This window comes from Marmota marmota, unplaced genomic scaffold (assembly GCF_001458135.2).
Source record: "Marmota marmota marmota unplaced genomic scaffold, marMar, whole genome shotgun sequence".
Lineage (NCBI taxonomy): Eukaryota > Metazoa > Chordata > Mammalia > Rodentia > Sciuridae > Marmota > Marmota marmota.
The window spans coordinates 45,330,343-45,347,373 of record NW_026000229.1 but is presented as its reverse complement, the minus strand read 5'-3'; the positions used below and the strand labels follow the sequence as shown (position 1 = coordinate 45,347,373).

At 33.3% G+C, this 17,031-nt stretch overlaps 1 protein-coding gene across 1 annotated transcript; it reads left to right on the top strand.

Annotated features, from left to right (window-relative positions):
- The first annotated feature begins 6,657 nt into the window (after positions 1-6,657).
- LOC107137839 (olfactory receptor 4F15-like) lies at positions 6,658-7,596 on the top strand. Its single transcript, XM_015480276.1, has one exon. The coding sequence runs from the start codon at positions 6,658-6,660 to the stop codon at positions 7,594-7,596; it is 939 nt and encodes a 312-aa protein (XP_015335762.1).
- Positions 7,597-17,031: the final 9,435 nt, after the last annotated feature.

The window sequence follows — 17,031 nt, the reverse complement described above, 5'->3', positions numbered from 1 at the left end:
AAGTGAAGTAAAGGTTTTGTGTCCAACTACAACTAAAAAATAAGTAATAAAATTTTTTTTAAATTAATGAAAATAGTTTGTTGATAATGACTGGGTGACTACTCACCCATTGTGAACCACATTCATAGCACTTCTGCTCCTGATTTAGCTTCCACTTTCATTTAATGGGATTCAAAGCTCATTGGAAGTCAAGTAGCTTTGAGCTGCAGTGAAAGATGCCTTAGGATGTGAGATCTGGGAACTTCTATGAACTGATTAAATTCAAAGATGAATGGAAAAATAGAAATAAAGGAGCAATCTGAAATATAAGGGAATCCATTTTCTAAAGAAAAATTGAGTGCATAACAATTTTGTGAAAGAAATATTTAGTCAATAAAGAATAGGAAGGATTTCACTTGAACACAGAGGTGCCTAGAGGATATGACAGCATCCGTGTTCAGACGTGCAGCCACTACTATGCATCCCAACCTTTCAATCACAGAGAACAGAGTTCCCCAAGGACAGCCTTTTCAGAAGAGTGGGTTTCTACAGAACTGCATAGACTTCCACTCTTGTCAAGTCTATCGCTACTGCATATTGTTCTGTGGAATATGATTGGTGTCAGCTGAAATCTCCCTTATTGATTTTTTTCCAATAGAAATTATTTTTTTAAAAAATAAACCTATCTGTATTTCAAATGTCAATTTTGGGTTTAGATTATCCTTTGAATGAATCTCCCTTAAATTTACTGCATTCAATTTCTTGACTTAGGACACAGTGACAAGCAGATTATAGGAAATTAATTCATCCTGCCAGATTTTTAAAACAGCTTTTTGGTTGAAATTGTACTTTGCCATTCTATGGAGACTATCCAAGCATAGAGGAAAACGTTATGTGCCAAGAAATGATTATATCTATCTGATATTATTATAAGATCAGTCATCCACTCATCCATGTGCCTGTGTACCAATGAATATTTATGGAGCACATATTATGGGTGTAATTTGTGAATAAAATGCTGTCTCTGTCCTTAGAGATGTGGCAAGACCAACAAATAGGACAAAGCAAATGCTAATCATGAAGTGTCAACACCTTAAGATGGATACTTGCACAGAGTGGCCTGAGAGCATGATGGAATAGGTATATTCAAGCTGTGAAGAGAGAGGAAACTGTCATTGCAAAGGTGATGAATGAATTTATAGATGAGAAACAGTCTGCAAAACCAAAGCATGTTGTGCAGGTGGCACACACCTGTAAATCCTAGCCACTTAGGGCTGGAGGCAGGAGGACTGCAAATTCAAGGGCAGCTTGAGCAATAGAGAGAGGCCCTAAGAAACCTAGCAGGACTTTGTCTCAAAATAAAAAAAAAATGGGTTGGGGATGTGACTCAGTGGTTAAGTTCCCCTAGTTTCAATTCTAGTACAAAAAAAAAAATGTGAGCTTCTGTGAAAGAGTAAGCCCTGGAAGAAGACTCAGCCGGATGGTAATTGATCAGGTGACTCAGAGAGACTGCCTTCTCCCATTTTCATTCCTCAAGTGCTTATGCTGCTTCTATTGACTCTTTTTCCAAAAACATTTTTTTGCCATTTCCCTCCTTTATCTTCATTTTAATCACCTCCATCATTCTTGAAAACATTTTGTTTTTTAACTGATACATAAAATTATACATATTAGCCAGACGCAGTGGTGTATGCCTGCAATCTCAGCGGTTCAGGAAGATGACATAGGAGGGTGACGAGTTCAAAGTCAGCCTCAGCAATGGTGAGGCACTAAACAACTCAAGTGAAATACTGTCTCTAAATAAAATACAAAATAGGGCTAGGGATGTGGCTCAGTGGTCAAGAACCCCTGAGTTCCATCCCCATACCCCACACACAAATTATACGTATTAATGAGTACCATGTAATGTTTTAATACATGCATATGTTGTGACATGTTTAAGTTGGACATAACTATCTCCTCATTCACGATGTTTTATGGTAAATGCATTGAAAATCTTTAATTTCCAGTTTTGAAATGTACATATGTTCTTGTCTATAGCCACCTTCCTGTGCATAGCACGGTAGGACCTCTAGCACTTTCTCTTCCCAGTACCCCTCTGACTTTTGATAACCACCATTCCATTCTATCTGTGAAAGCAACATCTTTAGATCCCATGTATAAGTGAGATAATGCAGTCCCATTGTCATTCTCTGCCTGCTTTATTTCACTAGAAAAAAATGATTTCCAGTTTTATATGTATTATTGCTAATGATGTGATTTTATACTTTTCTATGGCTCAATGGTAGGTAGGTAGTGCATTTTTTTCACATTTTCTTTATCCATTCATGAGTTGATCTTATCAGCTCCACCTTAATCCATCAAGAAATGTGTAAATCAATGTATGTATCTCCAGAAAAGATACTACTAAAATATAATGATGAGATCCCAGGTAGACTCCTCCCTGATAACTTTTGCTTTACTGCTAATATTAATTTTTAAAGAAAGAATAATTGTTCACCTCAATATGCTTTATTTAATTTTTTAAATGTCTGTGTTTTATTTCTTTATTTAACATGCTATGTAATTTGAATCTCCACTTCTGTATTTTGAAAAATCCGTGTTTTATTAACAAGTTAATTCATTTTAAAGGTCACCTAAAATACAAAATTAAGGCTTTTAGGAAATTGAAGTCATGTATTATCACTTTTTGCTACATTAGTCATTCTTACAAATTACGCATTTGTTCTTTTTAGATATTTTTATGTGTACACAATACTGAATCATGCCATTGAATCTGTGCTGCAGATTTTTTTAATTTTAATTCTGTTATGTTGATCTATAACCATAGTTTTTAATAAAAGTGCTATATTCAGTGCAAACATGAATTCTAATTTGATTTTAAAATCTAATTGATTTGTTTTGTTTCTTTATAATTATTTCTTATTACTAGTGAAATGGCAGTTCAATGAATATGTGAACATATATATCAGCCCTATGCAAGTAAGCTATGGCATTTCCTTTGCTTATGATATATCCTCCACAAGTTTAACCTTTGTTCAGTATTAGGAACATTATATATTTTTGTTATGACTTAATTTAAATATTTTAAATTCTATCAAATTTAATTCCCACTCCCACTTATTATACATAAGAATTTCAATTATAAGGACTCTTTCAAACTCACTGAATTTAATATCTCTCTGTCTGTCTCTCTCTCTCTCTCTCTGCAAATCTGTTGGGGAAAGCAAATCAAAACTTTAAAGAAGTTGTATTTTCATAACAATTGGTAGAGTTCAATATATTTAAGTAAATTCAGTTGTTCTTATATTTTTATAATTATGGGTTACTTGTGGTCTTTATTTTTTAATTTTTCTGTGTAATTAGAACTCCCCAATTTGTAGTTAATACATTTACATATATTCTGCATAAGTGACTCATATTCCTACTTGATGAAGACATTGCTTATTTTTCTCTAATTGAATTATATTGATTGATAACAATTGATATTAAATTTAAAAATTCTGAATTTTAGAAAGTAATGAAAAGTAGAAGTATGCAATAACATCATGCATTTTCCATTACTCACAAAAATATTGATAATTTCTTTTTACTGTTTTCTTTGTTTTTTAAAAAAGAATGCTTTTTAGAGCATGATGATATGAATTATACAGAATAGTTCTACTGTCCTAAATATTATCTATACACCTGTGTGCCCCTCCCTCTCTCTGAACCCTGGAAACTACTGGTCCTTTTACTATCATTGTAGTTGTTTTCTTTTCCATAATGTCATATACATGGAACATAAAATTTGCTCCTTTTAAAATTGTTCTTTCTTTCAATTAGTAATATTCACTTAAGATTCTTCCATGTTTCTTCCTGGCTTGATAGCTCAATTCTTTCTGGTTGCAGAATAATATTTCATTGTCTGGATGTACCATAGTTTATCTATTCACATACTACAGGATGCATGGATCACCTCCAAGTTATGACAGTTACAAAAGCCTGTTATAAATATTTATTGCTTATTCAGTTCATTTGGGTGCATGATTGCTATATCCTATAGTAAATATATATTTAATTTTGTAATAGCCAAATCATTTTCAAGGTGGTTGTAGCATTTTTTTCTATTCCCATAAGCAATGAATGAGAGTTTCTGTTTCTGTGTCTCCTTACCAGCATTTGGCATTATTACTGCTCTGAATTTTGCCTGTTCTATTATATGAGTACCAGTAGTGTGTCATTGTTTCAATTTGCATTTCTCTGATGATATATGATGCAAAACATCTTTTCATTAGCATATTGCCATCTTTATATCTGTACATCTTTATGTCTGTTAAGGTCTTTGGCCCCTTTTTAAATTGAGATGTTTGCAGAATATTTATTTCATCATCTTCCATGGTTCTGATGATACTAATTGTACATGTCGCTTTTTAGAATATGCATCTTTTAAAACACATACATACCATGGTCAAAAAGTAAAAGCAACTGGAGCTTTTTGCAAATTACACCTGTTGCCATTATCCTTGGTGATAATTCCATCCTCTCTCATTCATTCCTGCTCTTTTTTTAATCCAAGTATTTTCCATAAAAATTTCCACCTAGTTCCCTTGTATCAAGGCTTCCTGGCATCATACTTTTGGCTACAGTACTTGCTCCATGTTCATAACATTCAGGATGTACAGTCCTGTGTGACCTGGCTGCCCCCAAGTCATTCTTGACTCTAATGTGCTCATGGTCTCCCACCAGCTCATGCTCCCCTCTTGCTGAGAAGATGTCACAGGAAGGAATGACACCATGATATTACCAGCAGTTTGGGGCCTGGAGTAGAGCAGGTAGTGGTTAGACAAAGGAGAACCCAGAATATTCAGTTTAGGTGTGGAATAGGGATTCACGATTCTCCACTTCTTAGAAATTAGAAACTCATTAAAGCTAGAATGGAACCAAATAGAGTCTTTTACTTTAAGCAGAATGAGTACAAGAAAAATTTGAATTCCCTTGTAGTGATTCAACCTATATAATACTGTACCCACTGTTAGGCACCCCCATGGAGCACACCCATGTTGAAACACTTGGTCTTCCAGCAGCAATATCCTATACTTTCATTGACGGTAAATCTAAAGTCAAGTGCAAAAATGGACCTGGACATTGCCTTTTGAATATATAAACTTGTTAAATAACCAGTGTGTTCATTATTTCTAGACAACTCAGCTTTTAATCAGCTATGGTACTTAGGCATTCTATCTATCATCACACAAAAAGTACATGGAAAATATTGTTTTTTGTATATCTGTTTACATATTTTATTTTCTATTTGTTATCAAGTGATTTCTTCAGCAGTATCATAAAAACCAATAGATAGTCCTGTGTCCACTTTGCTGAGAAAAGGGGAGAGTGACTTTTACTTTTTACTTTTAAAAGGGAAAGTAACTTAGAATACTCAGAAACAAATCTTATAAGCAAATGTTGCAAGAGAAAACCAAATCAATAATTTAAATGGAACCCTTGGAAACTGATATTTGGAAATATAGATATATTTTTTTCACAATTTCATATAGTTCAAACTAATTAATATAACTCCAGATATGGTTGCTTATGATTTTTTCAATGTCCTAGAGTTAATTTTTAAATGTTTTTATTCTCTTGTGTAAGTTGATTATTTTTAAAAATTGGAACACATTATTTTTATCCATCATATTCTACATCATAGAGTTCAGTGTTTTCTTTCTAACCAGTCCCCAGTGCTTCATCTTTTCCTCCCTGCCTTGCTCCTCCTGTTCCCCCTTCTTTACTGGTCTTTCTTTTATTTTTATTTGTGCTTTACAGATATACATAAAGATGGAACTCACTGTGGTGTATTCATATACATACATAGCACAATTTGGTCAATTTCATTCTACTGTTCTTCTCCTCCTTCCTGTCCCTCCTCCCTCCCCATCAATCCCCTTCATTTGTTCCACTGATTCCTTTCATTTTATGGGATTTCCCCCCACACACATTTTTTTTAATATGAAAGTGTCACTTTTTTCTCTATAAATTATGTGAGTCTATGCTTAGAAAGATCTTTCCTGACACAATTTTCTCATACAAATATCTTAAAATCTATATATTCTTATGTTTTTAAAAAATTGATTGAAATATCATTCAAACACATTTCAGTTATTCTTTTAAAGTAAGTCATGTTTTTTGTCTTCCAAGTGTGGTAAGTTCCATCAGCAACACTTACTGACAAATCATCCTTTCTAGACCTATTTAATGTGGTTCATTAATAGGATTCTACTTCTATCAGATCCTTACTAGTTATTATTTATTCCAAATTGTTCTGTTTCTTTAGGCTTCACAGTATTTCCCATGTTATTTTCCCTGGATAGATCATCTTTTTTCCTCTCCCTCTCTTATTTAACCCTACCAATCCTTAGATCTTAGTACAAACACTTCCAAAGCAGATGCCACTGCTATGAGCTTTAAAAGTTCTCTAACCCTGACTTATTTTCTCCAAATAATATATAGCATTAAATGTACCCAAGTACTTTGTTACTTATTTAATGCCTTGCTTCACAACTAGACCAAACATTATAAAAAGTCAGGGTCTGGTTTATTTCAGAATGTGATGTAGAGCCTGATATATACCCTGGAATGTATAGTTTTTCATAGAAGAGCTATTTTCTTTGTTCTTTTCAGATAACATAAAGGAAACCAATGAATAAAACAAATTATTCTCCAGTGTCTGAATTTATATTCCTGGGACTTTCTAACTACAGACCAGTACAGCATTTCTTCCTCACCTTCTCTACAGTGTTGTATCTCACCATTGTTCTGGGAAACACCCTCGTTGTGATTACAGTGACCTGTGATACTCATTTACATTCCCCCATGTACTTCCTTTTAGGAAACCTCTCATTTATTGATTTATGTCTTTCTACCTTAACGGTTCCCAAAATGATTTTTGACCTCTACTCTGGACACAATACCATATCATTCCAGGGGTGTGTCATCCAGATTTTTGTCCTTCATATCCTGGGTGGATCTGAGATGGTGCTCCTGGTAGCCATGGCCTTGGACAGATATGTGGCCATCTGCAAGCCCCTCCACTACCTGACCATCATGAGTCCACGGATGTGCTGTTTGCTTCTGTCTGGTGCTTGGCTTATTGGTATAATTCACTCAGTGGCTCAGTTAGCCTTTGTTGTCCATTTGCCTTTCTGTGGTCCTAATGAGATAGATAGTTTTTACTGTGATCTTCCCTGGTTTATCAAACTGGCCTGCTCAGACACCTACAGAATGGAGTTCATGGTGACTGCCAACAGTGGGTTCATTTCCACAGGCACCTTCTTCTTGCTGATTATCTCCTATATCCTCATCCTGTTCACTGTATGGAAACGCCCTTCAGGTGGTTTGTCCAAGGCCCTCTCTACCCTTTCAGCTCACATCTCTGTGGTGGTTTTGTTTTTCGGACCATGTATCTTTGTTTATATGTGGCCATTTCCCACAGTGCCAGTGGATAAGTTTCTTGCCATTTTGGACTTTCTAATCACACCCATCCTGAATCCTGCCATTTACACAATGAGGAACAAAGACATGAAGCAGGCAATGAAGAGACTGATTAGTCAGCTCCGGGATATGAGGAAAATCTCCTAAAAAACTCATGTGAACACAAGTTACTATATCTTCAAACCACTGTAATATGAACACTTATGCAGTTATACATAATTTGAGGATATCTAACAGATATTCAGAGTGTTATACATACCTACATACCATCCTACTAGGCTAAATATGTCAATTATTCTAAATTCAGAAGTCAGAAAATCTTGGATTGTTTTTTCCAAAGTAAATAGTGATTTGTGTGATAAAATATTTAATTTCTCATTTGTGGAGTAGTTTTTTAATAATTTAAGATTTTCTAATATACACAGTCCACATTTTTGGGTGCCTTTCTGTTTCTAGTAGTCCATAAAAGAACTTGAAAACTTTACAAAACTCAGACCAGAGTATTCTAGTTGTAGAATCACAATAGATATTGATGTAGTCTTCTATTTATAGATTGAAAGACTTTATTATAAAAAGATACATTACATTTATTTTTTAAAACACTCCATGTTTAATTTTCTGTTCATTACCTTATGGTTTTTACTGAAAAATTCTTCATATCCTTCATGGCAAAAGACGTATTTTTTAGAATTAAATATTTTCCTAAGTTTGCTACTTTAGAATATTCAGAATAGATTGTTGATTATGAGGTTTCGTTGATGTAGCTCATCAAATCTCCATTTAACATGTTATTTGAAACTAAGTTATATTCCTAAGATTCTTTTATAGAAAACTGATGAAAAAAAGTCTATGAAAAATTGCAGACTATAGCCTTAGAATCTGCTGAAAATATGGCCTCAAAAATCAGTCTACCTACACTCTAATTTATTAACTTAGAGGTAATGGACTCTGATGGTTGAAGAAATTATGAAATATACAACTCTACTTTGATTTAAACCCAGGATATGAATTATTAAGTTTAAACGTTGAAAGTCAAAAAATACATGAAATGTAAGTGTTTAAAACTTGGAGGGGTAAAGAACAGTGTGGATCAGGTAAAAAAGGAAATGAGGGATGGGGTGTGTACTAGGGGGAACTGACAGATGAAGGAGAAGTGAGAGGGAGAGCTCACAGACCCAGTGTTTCATGGATTAGGCCTATGGCCTCTCCTCTCATTCTTGCTTCTTTCATTTAGAATTAACTCAAGTCTCCTGCTCTTGGCCTATGCTAGTGAAATTTACTTGTAAGTCACTTATAATTTTCAAAATTGTGACTTAATATCTATGAATCAATCAACAAATAGTCTTTAAATATCACATGGATGTTGATCCAATGATTTTTGTGCCAGTAAATAAAATATTACTTTTATTTTATATTTTCAACCTTCAAGTTTTATTTAATTTGAATTTTTAACATAGCTTTTGCAGTTTTAAGAATTTTTATATTCTTTTTTAATTTATATTTTTAATATTAATTTGTTATATATATCAGCAGAATGTATTACAATTCATATTACACATATAGAGCACAATTTGTCATATCTCTGGTTTTACACAAAGTAGAGTCGCACCATTCATGTCTTCATACATGTACTTAGGGTAATGATGTCCATCTCATTCCACATTCTTTCCTACCTTCCTGTCCCCCCTTCCCCTCCATCTCCTTTGCCCTATCTAAAGTTCATCTAATCCTCCCATGACCCACACCCAACTCCATTATGAATCAGCATCCTTAAATCAGAGAAAACATTTACATTTGGTTTTTTCAGATTGGCTAACTTCACTTACCATTATATTCTAAAGCTCCATCCTTTTACCTGCAAATGCCATGATTTTATTCTCATTTTTTGCTGAATCATATTTCATATGATTTTATTTCATATATATATATATATATATATATATATATATATATATATATGANAAGAGATTTCATTGTTCTTCTTTATTCAAACTCTCACTTCCATCTGATTCTATTGTTTATTTCTTTTACTCTTTAGTTTTATTTAATTCACTGTCTTTTTAAGATTTGTTATATATTTCACTTGTAAAAATTTTTTTCTCTTTTTTACATATTGCCTTAAACTTTTTAAAATTGTTTTTCTAACTTCTAGTTTATTTTGCTTCTTTATTAATTTAATTTATTCATTTATTTAAATTTTGACCAAAGGGTACAAATTCTCAATTATGATATGAACAAGTACTTGAAACCTAATGTACACTCTGATGACTGCAGTTAATAATAATGTATTATACACTTAAATTTGCTAGAGTGTAGAAACCAAGTATTAACACACATGCACACAAATTAGCTACACTAGCTAATGGAATATGTTAGCTCAAGTGTGATAATTCCACAGTGTACACCTATATCAACATATCACATTTACCACTTAATAAATATAATTTTTATTCATAAATCATACTTCAGTAGAGCTAGAAAAAGTTAGCTTTTATATTTCAATATGCCACACAACTTTTTTTCTTTTTTGTCAAAATTAATATGGATGTTTTACTCAGATCTTTAAATTGCTTTTACTTAATACAAATGTTCTTTCACTAGTGATGAGACTACATCCTAATAAACCTATTGTATATTTAAAACATATTGAGTAAAAATTGTATTTTATATATCTAATTTGCTGAACGTCATGATTTAGCACTGTAATACCTGTACAGTACCCTTTGTTTACCCTCATGATTGCTTGGTTTACTGGAAGTCAAGTATGCTGTCACTGGGAGAGTATCATATTGCATATTGCTAGCCTAGGAAAAGATAAAAATTCAAATTTCAAAGTATAGTGACATTGAAAAAAAATCAAAATCCCTAATGCCATAATTGAGTAGTCATTAAATTAAACCTTCTTAAGTTGGGGAATTCTCTGTATGTGTATTCCAACATGGATACTTCAAAATGTAACTGAGAACTCTGTTCTCCTTTCTATGTTACAGTGCAAAGACTGGGTTTTATGAGTTGCATGTCCACTTCTTAACCCCTAGTATTTAAGAATGTGACTACCTTCAGCCTTAAGCCTTTAAAGAAGTTATCAAGTTTAAATAAGGTCAAAAGGGTGGGCCTAGGCCTGGGTTTGTGGCTCAGTGGTGGAGTGTTCACCTAGCATGTGTGAGACACGAGATTCTATCCTCAATACCACATATAAATAGATAAAATAAAGGTATTGTGTCCATCTACAACTAATATGTGTGTGAGTGTGTGTGTGTGTGTGTGTGTTTAGGGTGGGACCTAGCCCACTATCCCTATAAGATCACTAATCATATTGGATTATTCATATTGGATTAATCATATTGGATTATTAATTATTGGATATATATAAAGGGTGGGACTTAATCCAATATGATTAGTGATCTTATAGGAATAGTGGGTAGGATACAAGCGTACACACAAGGAAGACAATGTGATGGGCAAAGACAAGACTGGCCAAGGAGAGGGACTCCAGAAGAAACACTACTAACACCTTGAACTTGGATTTCTAGCATCCAAAATTGAGAAAAAAACATTTATTTTTTGGTTAAGCTACCAGTCTATGGTATTTCATTCTAGCATTTCCAGGAAAGAAATACAAATGTTTTCTACCTCTTCTTTTGAGATTATTGAATATACTGTGTATTGTTAACCCAACCATACTGGTTGTGTTATCTTCCCATGAATGTGTACAGTCTTGTGATTTACAAATTTACCTCAATTCACCAAGAAAAAAGAAAAAGTGTCTTTTTTCTGGCTCTGTTAAAATGCTCATATCCTGTCATAGAAACATCTGGTACCAAATATTTTTTAAAATCTTTCTGGCCTGCCAACTTTTCCATTTTTGTGTGCTTATGCTCATTTATTTCAAAACCGTTTGTTTTTAATTTTCAGAGATTTGTGATTAAATATTTTTGCCTAATGTGGTTCTTTTCAGAGTGAGTGTGAAGCTAGCCAAGAATTTTCTATTTTTTTTTTATAATTTTAAATTGAAATGAGTTCATTACTTTTTTTGGTACTTTTAAAGTTTTCTTTGATTTAATTATTACATATTGTATTATTATCCTCATTTTAAATAGTAGAAGCAGAGAACATACAGTAAGATTTAAATACAAATAAATTGCGCATGCCATGCACAGTAAAATTTCATTATACCACTATCTTTACATAAAATTATTATTTTTGCTAAATTTAATAGCAAATATTGGTTAATGTACCTTTTTACTAATATCTTATGAAAAGCATATTTTGAAACATCTGCTTTTTCAAATATCTCCAAAGAGAGTGAACTCATTTTTCTTTTCCTCTCCAGTAAACAGAGATGTTCAAAATCATTTGTCTGACCTTAGAATTACACTTACACTAGTAGATTTAATAAATGTTTTTCTCTTGTCAGTACTGATGACAATGTTTCTCCCAGTCAAAATCATTTTTTACAGTAAGGGCTGACCCAAGATCTTTCTCCTTTTGCTCCTTCTACCTTCACAACTTATTCAAAGTTACAGGCACCATTTCTCACTTGCAGACCAGAGCAGCTCTGTGAGGGAAGAGTATATCCTGTTCAGTTTATTTCAGTCATTGTATTTTTAGGTTTCCTGCTCTCCAAGTGTTTGCAATTTAACCAAAATGGTATGTCAATCTGGGTGTGAGATTAGCACAGAGTCTTTATAAAAAGAATCATCAACTACATTCACAGGCTCAACCAATAAAAGGGCAATATCCTTATTACACATGCAGCTTCAGATGGTGTTCAGATGTTGGAGAAACACTCTTGGAATTCCTGAGTTACATGAAAGCAGTGAGTTGGCCTTTTTTGTGTGAGTAGATGTTGTCCTCTTTATTATTATTTAAAGACATAGTATTTAGAAACATTTTGGTCAATAAAGCAAGTCTAGAATAGCTGAGAAAAATTGTCCACACTTTTAATATATATATATATATATATATATATATATATATATATATATATATATGAAATGTATATATATATATATTTTATCGATCCATTCATCTACTGAAAGACATCTAGGTTGCTTCCACAGTTTAGCTATTGTGAATTGTGCTGCTATAAACATTGATATGGCTGTGTCCCTGTAGTATGCTGTTTTTTTAAGTCTTTGGGTACTGACCAAGATATAGCAGGGTCAAATGGTGGTTCCATTCCCACTTTTCCAAGGATTCTCCATACTGCTTTCCAGATTGGCTACACCAATTTTTGCACCAGAAATGTATGAGTGCGTCTTTTCCCCAACATCCTCACCAAACACTTATTGTTGTTTGTATTCTTAATAGCTGCCATTCTAGATGGAGTGAAATGAAATATTAGAGTATTTTGATTTGCATTTCTCTAATTGCTAGAAATGATAAACTTTTTTTTCATATATTTGTTAGTCAATTGTAAATCCTATTCTGAGAAGTATCTGTTCAGTTCCTTGGCCCATTTATTGACTGGGTTATTTGTTTCTTTAGTGTTAAGATTTTTGAGTTATTTATATCCTAGAGATTAGTGCTGTATCTGATGTGCATGTGCTAAAAATTTGCTCCCAAAATGTAGGCTCTCTTTTCACCTCACTGATTGTTTCTTCTGCTGAGAAGAAGCTTTTCAGTTTGAACCCATCCCATTTATTGATTTTTTAATTTTTATTTCTTGTGTTATTGGAGTCTTATTAAGGAAACCAGGGCCTAATCTGACATAGTAGAGATTTGGGCCTACTTTTTCTTCAATTAGGCACAGGATCTCTGGTTTAATTCCTAGGTCCTTGATCCACTTTGAGTTGTCTTTTGTGCATTGTGAGAGATAGGGGTTTTATTTCATTTTGTTGCATGTGAACTTCCAGTTTTCCCAGCACCATTTGTTGAAGAAGCTATATTTTCTCCAGTGTATGTTTTTGGCACCTTTGTCTAATATAAGATAACGATAGTTGTGTGGATTTTTCTCTGTGTCCTCTATTCTGTACCATTGGTCTATCAGTCTATTTTATTGCCAATACTATGCTGTTTTTGTTACTATTTCTCTGTAGTATATTTTAAGATCTGATATAGTAATACCATCTGCTTCACTCTTCTTTCTAAGGATTGCTTTAGCTAGTCTGGGTGTCATTTTTTCCAGATGAATTTCATGGCTGCTTTTTCTATTCCTATGAGGAATATCATTGGGATTTTGATTGGAATTGCATTAAACCTGTATAGTGCTTTTGGTAGTATGGTCATTTTGATAATATTAGTTTTGCCTATCGAAGAGCAAAGTAGATCTTTCCATCTTTTAAGGTCTTCTTTAATGTCTTTCTTTAGTGTTCTATAGTTTTCGTTGTAGAGGTCTCTCACCTCTTTCATTAAGTTGATTCCCAAGTATTTTATTTTTGTTTTTTTGTTGCTACTGTAAATGAGATAGTTTTCCTTATTTCCCTTTCAGAGGATTTGTCACTGATATACAGAAATGTCTTTGATTTGTGGGTGTTGATTTTATATTCTGCTTCTTTGCTACATTCACTTACTAGTTCTAGAAGTTTTCTGGTGAAATTTTTGGGAATCTAGGTATAGAATCCTATCATCAGCAAATAGTGCTAATTTGATTTCTACTTCTCCTATCCCTATCCCTTTAATTTCTTTTTTTTTTTTTTAAGCAGAAACGAACTTTATTTTTAGAACACACACACTGGCACCACAGGAGCTCTTCAGGAATTCCCTCAGAGCCCAACTGCCTCCACCATCTTCTGGCGAGCTTCTCAACCCCCAATCCTCCCGCTTTTGAGCCTGATTGGCTGGGTCGTGTGGGCGGAGCCAAAAGAGTCCCCCAATGAGCAGCTCCTTGGTCTGAAAGGGCAGAGAAACAGCCCAATGAGCATCACCACAAAGGAGCCAATCAGCTGGCAGCTGGAAGTTTGCTGGGGCCATGGTGAGCCAATCAGCTGGAAGTTTGTTGGGGCTGCTGTGAGCCAATCAGTTGGAAGTTTGCTGGGGCCCCTTCGGCTGTGGCTCTCAACAGAAATGAATCCTTTTCTCAAACAGTTCCATGAAAAATGGAACTCATTTCATAAGAGAGGAAAACGATGAAGCTACCCTGGCTTGAGTTTTCTTATTCTTTTTGTTTTCTTTCCTTATGAGTCCTGTCCAAGAGAGGTTGTTATAGACAATCCAAAGAGAGCAACATAGGTATTACATCTATTAGTATTTCGTATGGGGTGTTTTAGAGGCCAATTAAAAGTCATTTAATTGGACTTTTTTTTNAGACATCCTACATGGATGCAATTTTAATTTCTTTCATCTGTCTAATTGCTCTGGCCAGTGTTTCAAGAACTGTTAAATAGATGTGGTGAATACAGGCATCCCTGTCTTGTTCCAGTTTTTAGAGGGAATGCCTTCAATATTTCTCCATTTAGAATGATGTTGGCCTGGGGCTTAGCATAGATATCTTTTATGAATTTGCAATATGTTCCTGTTATCCCTACTTTTCCTAGTGTTTTGAACATGAAGTAGTGCTGTATTTTGTAGAATGCTTTTTCTTCATCTATTGAGATGATCATATGATTCTTATCTTTAAGTCTATTGATGTGATGAATTACATTTATTGTAAATTAAACCTACCTTGCATCCCTGGGATGAACCCTACTTGATTGTGGGACACTATCTTTTTTGATAACTTTTTGTATTTGATTTGAACTTTTAAGCATCTATGTTCCTTAGAGATATTGGTCTGAAGTTTTCTTTTCTTTATGTGACTTTGCCTGGTTTTGAAATCAGGGTGATATTGGCCCTTAAAATGAATTTGGAAGTGCTCCTTCTTTTTCTATTTCCTGAAATAAATTGAAGATTATTGGTATTAGTTCTTCTTTAAAGGTCTTGTAGAACTTGGCTGTGTATCCATCTGGCCCTGGGCTTTTCTTGGTTGGTAGGCTTCTGATGGTGTCTTCTATTTCATTGCTCAAAATGGATCTGTTTAAATTGTGTATATCATCCTGATTCAATTTGGGCAAATTATATGACTCTAGAAATTTGTTGATGCCTTCAATATTTTTTATTTTATTGGAGTACAAGTTTTCAAAATAATTTCTAATTATCTTCTGTATTTCTGTAGTGTCTGTCATGATATTTCCTTTTTTATCATATATGTGAGTAATTTGAGTTTTCTTGCTCCTTCTCTTCATTAGCATGGCTAAGGGTTTATCAATTGTTATTATTTTTTAAAAGAACCAACCCTTTGTTTTGTCAATTTTTTCAAATTTTTTTGTTGTTTCAATTGCATTAATTTCAGCTCTGACTTTAATTATTTTCTGTCTTCTATTGCTGTTGGTGTTGATTTGCTCTTTTTCTAGGGCTTTGAGTTGTAATGTTAGGTCATTTATTTGTTGACTTTTTCTTCTTTTAAGGAATGAACTCCATGCAAGAAGCTTTCCTCTTAGAACTACCTTCATAGTGTCCCAGATATTTTGATACATTGTATCAGTATTGTTATTTACCTCTAAGAATTTTTTAATCTCCTCCTTGATGTCTTTTGCAACCCATTTTTTCATTCAGTGGCATATTATTTTGTCTCCAAGTGTTGGAAGAGCTTTTATTTTTTATTTTATCAATGATTTCTAATTTCATTCCATTATGATCTGATAGAATGCAGGGTAGTATCTCTACATTTTTATATTTGCTAATTTTTGAGGAATACTCATAGTGCTTTCTGTAGGGACTGTACCAATTTACATTCCTACCCACAGCTTAGAAGCATTTCATTTTCCTTGAGGTAACAACCAAGAGTTTTATCTCAATTGTGTGCTGATATTTTGCTATGGCTTTTATTTACATATCACTGGTGATTAATGTACTGAGCACCTTTTAATATAGCTATTAGCAATCTTTATGTCTTCTTTGGAAAAATATCCATTCTATTCTTTCATTCATTGTGTAATTAGGCTGTTTTTGGCCATTGATTTATGTGAGTTCACTGTACATCTTGGATACTAATTTCTTATCAGACAATGATTTTAAAATATTTTTTTCTATTCTGTAGGTTTTCCTTTCTTTTTTTCTTAGTTGAGGAAAAGCTTTTTAATTTGGTATACTCCTACCTACTTTTGCTTTTGTTGCCTGTGCTTTGAGTGCCATATTAAAAAAATTCCTTCATTCTGACCAATATCAAGAAAAATTTTCCCAGTCTTTTTCTAGCAGTTTTTTTTTTTTGTATACAAAAAATTAATCAACAAGAGTGAGTTGCATTTTTATACACTAATATGATGTATCTGAAAAATAAATCAAGAAAGCAACCCCAAATGAAATAGCATCAAAAATAATTATTTTGGGATAAATTAAACCAAGGAAGTAAAAAACAAAATGTATATTGAAAACTATTTAAAATGGATGCAAGAAATTGAAGGCAATATGAGTAAACAGAAAGATAGTCTATGTTCATAGTTTGTAAGAATTAATACTGTAAAAATGTTCATATACCTAAAGCATCTACAGATTCAATGACATCTCAAACAAAACCCCATTGGCATTTTTCAAGACAAAGAAAAAAAACAATTCTAAAATATGCATGGAAGCACAAAAGACTCCTGAAAAACCTAAAAAGAG

Bases quoted from the DNA above. Each gene is read 5' to 3' on its own strand.
- LOC107137839 (XM_015480276.1), top strand. From the start codon at position 6,658: ATGAATAAAACAAATTATTCTCCAGTGTCTGAATTTATATTCCTGGGA.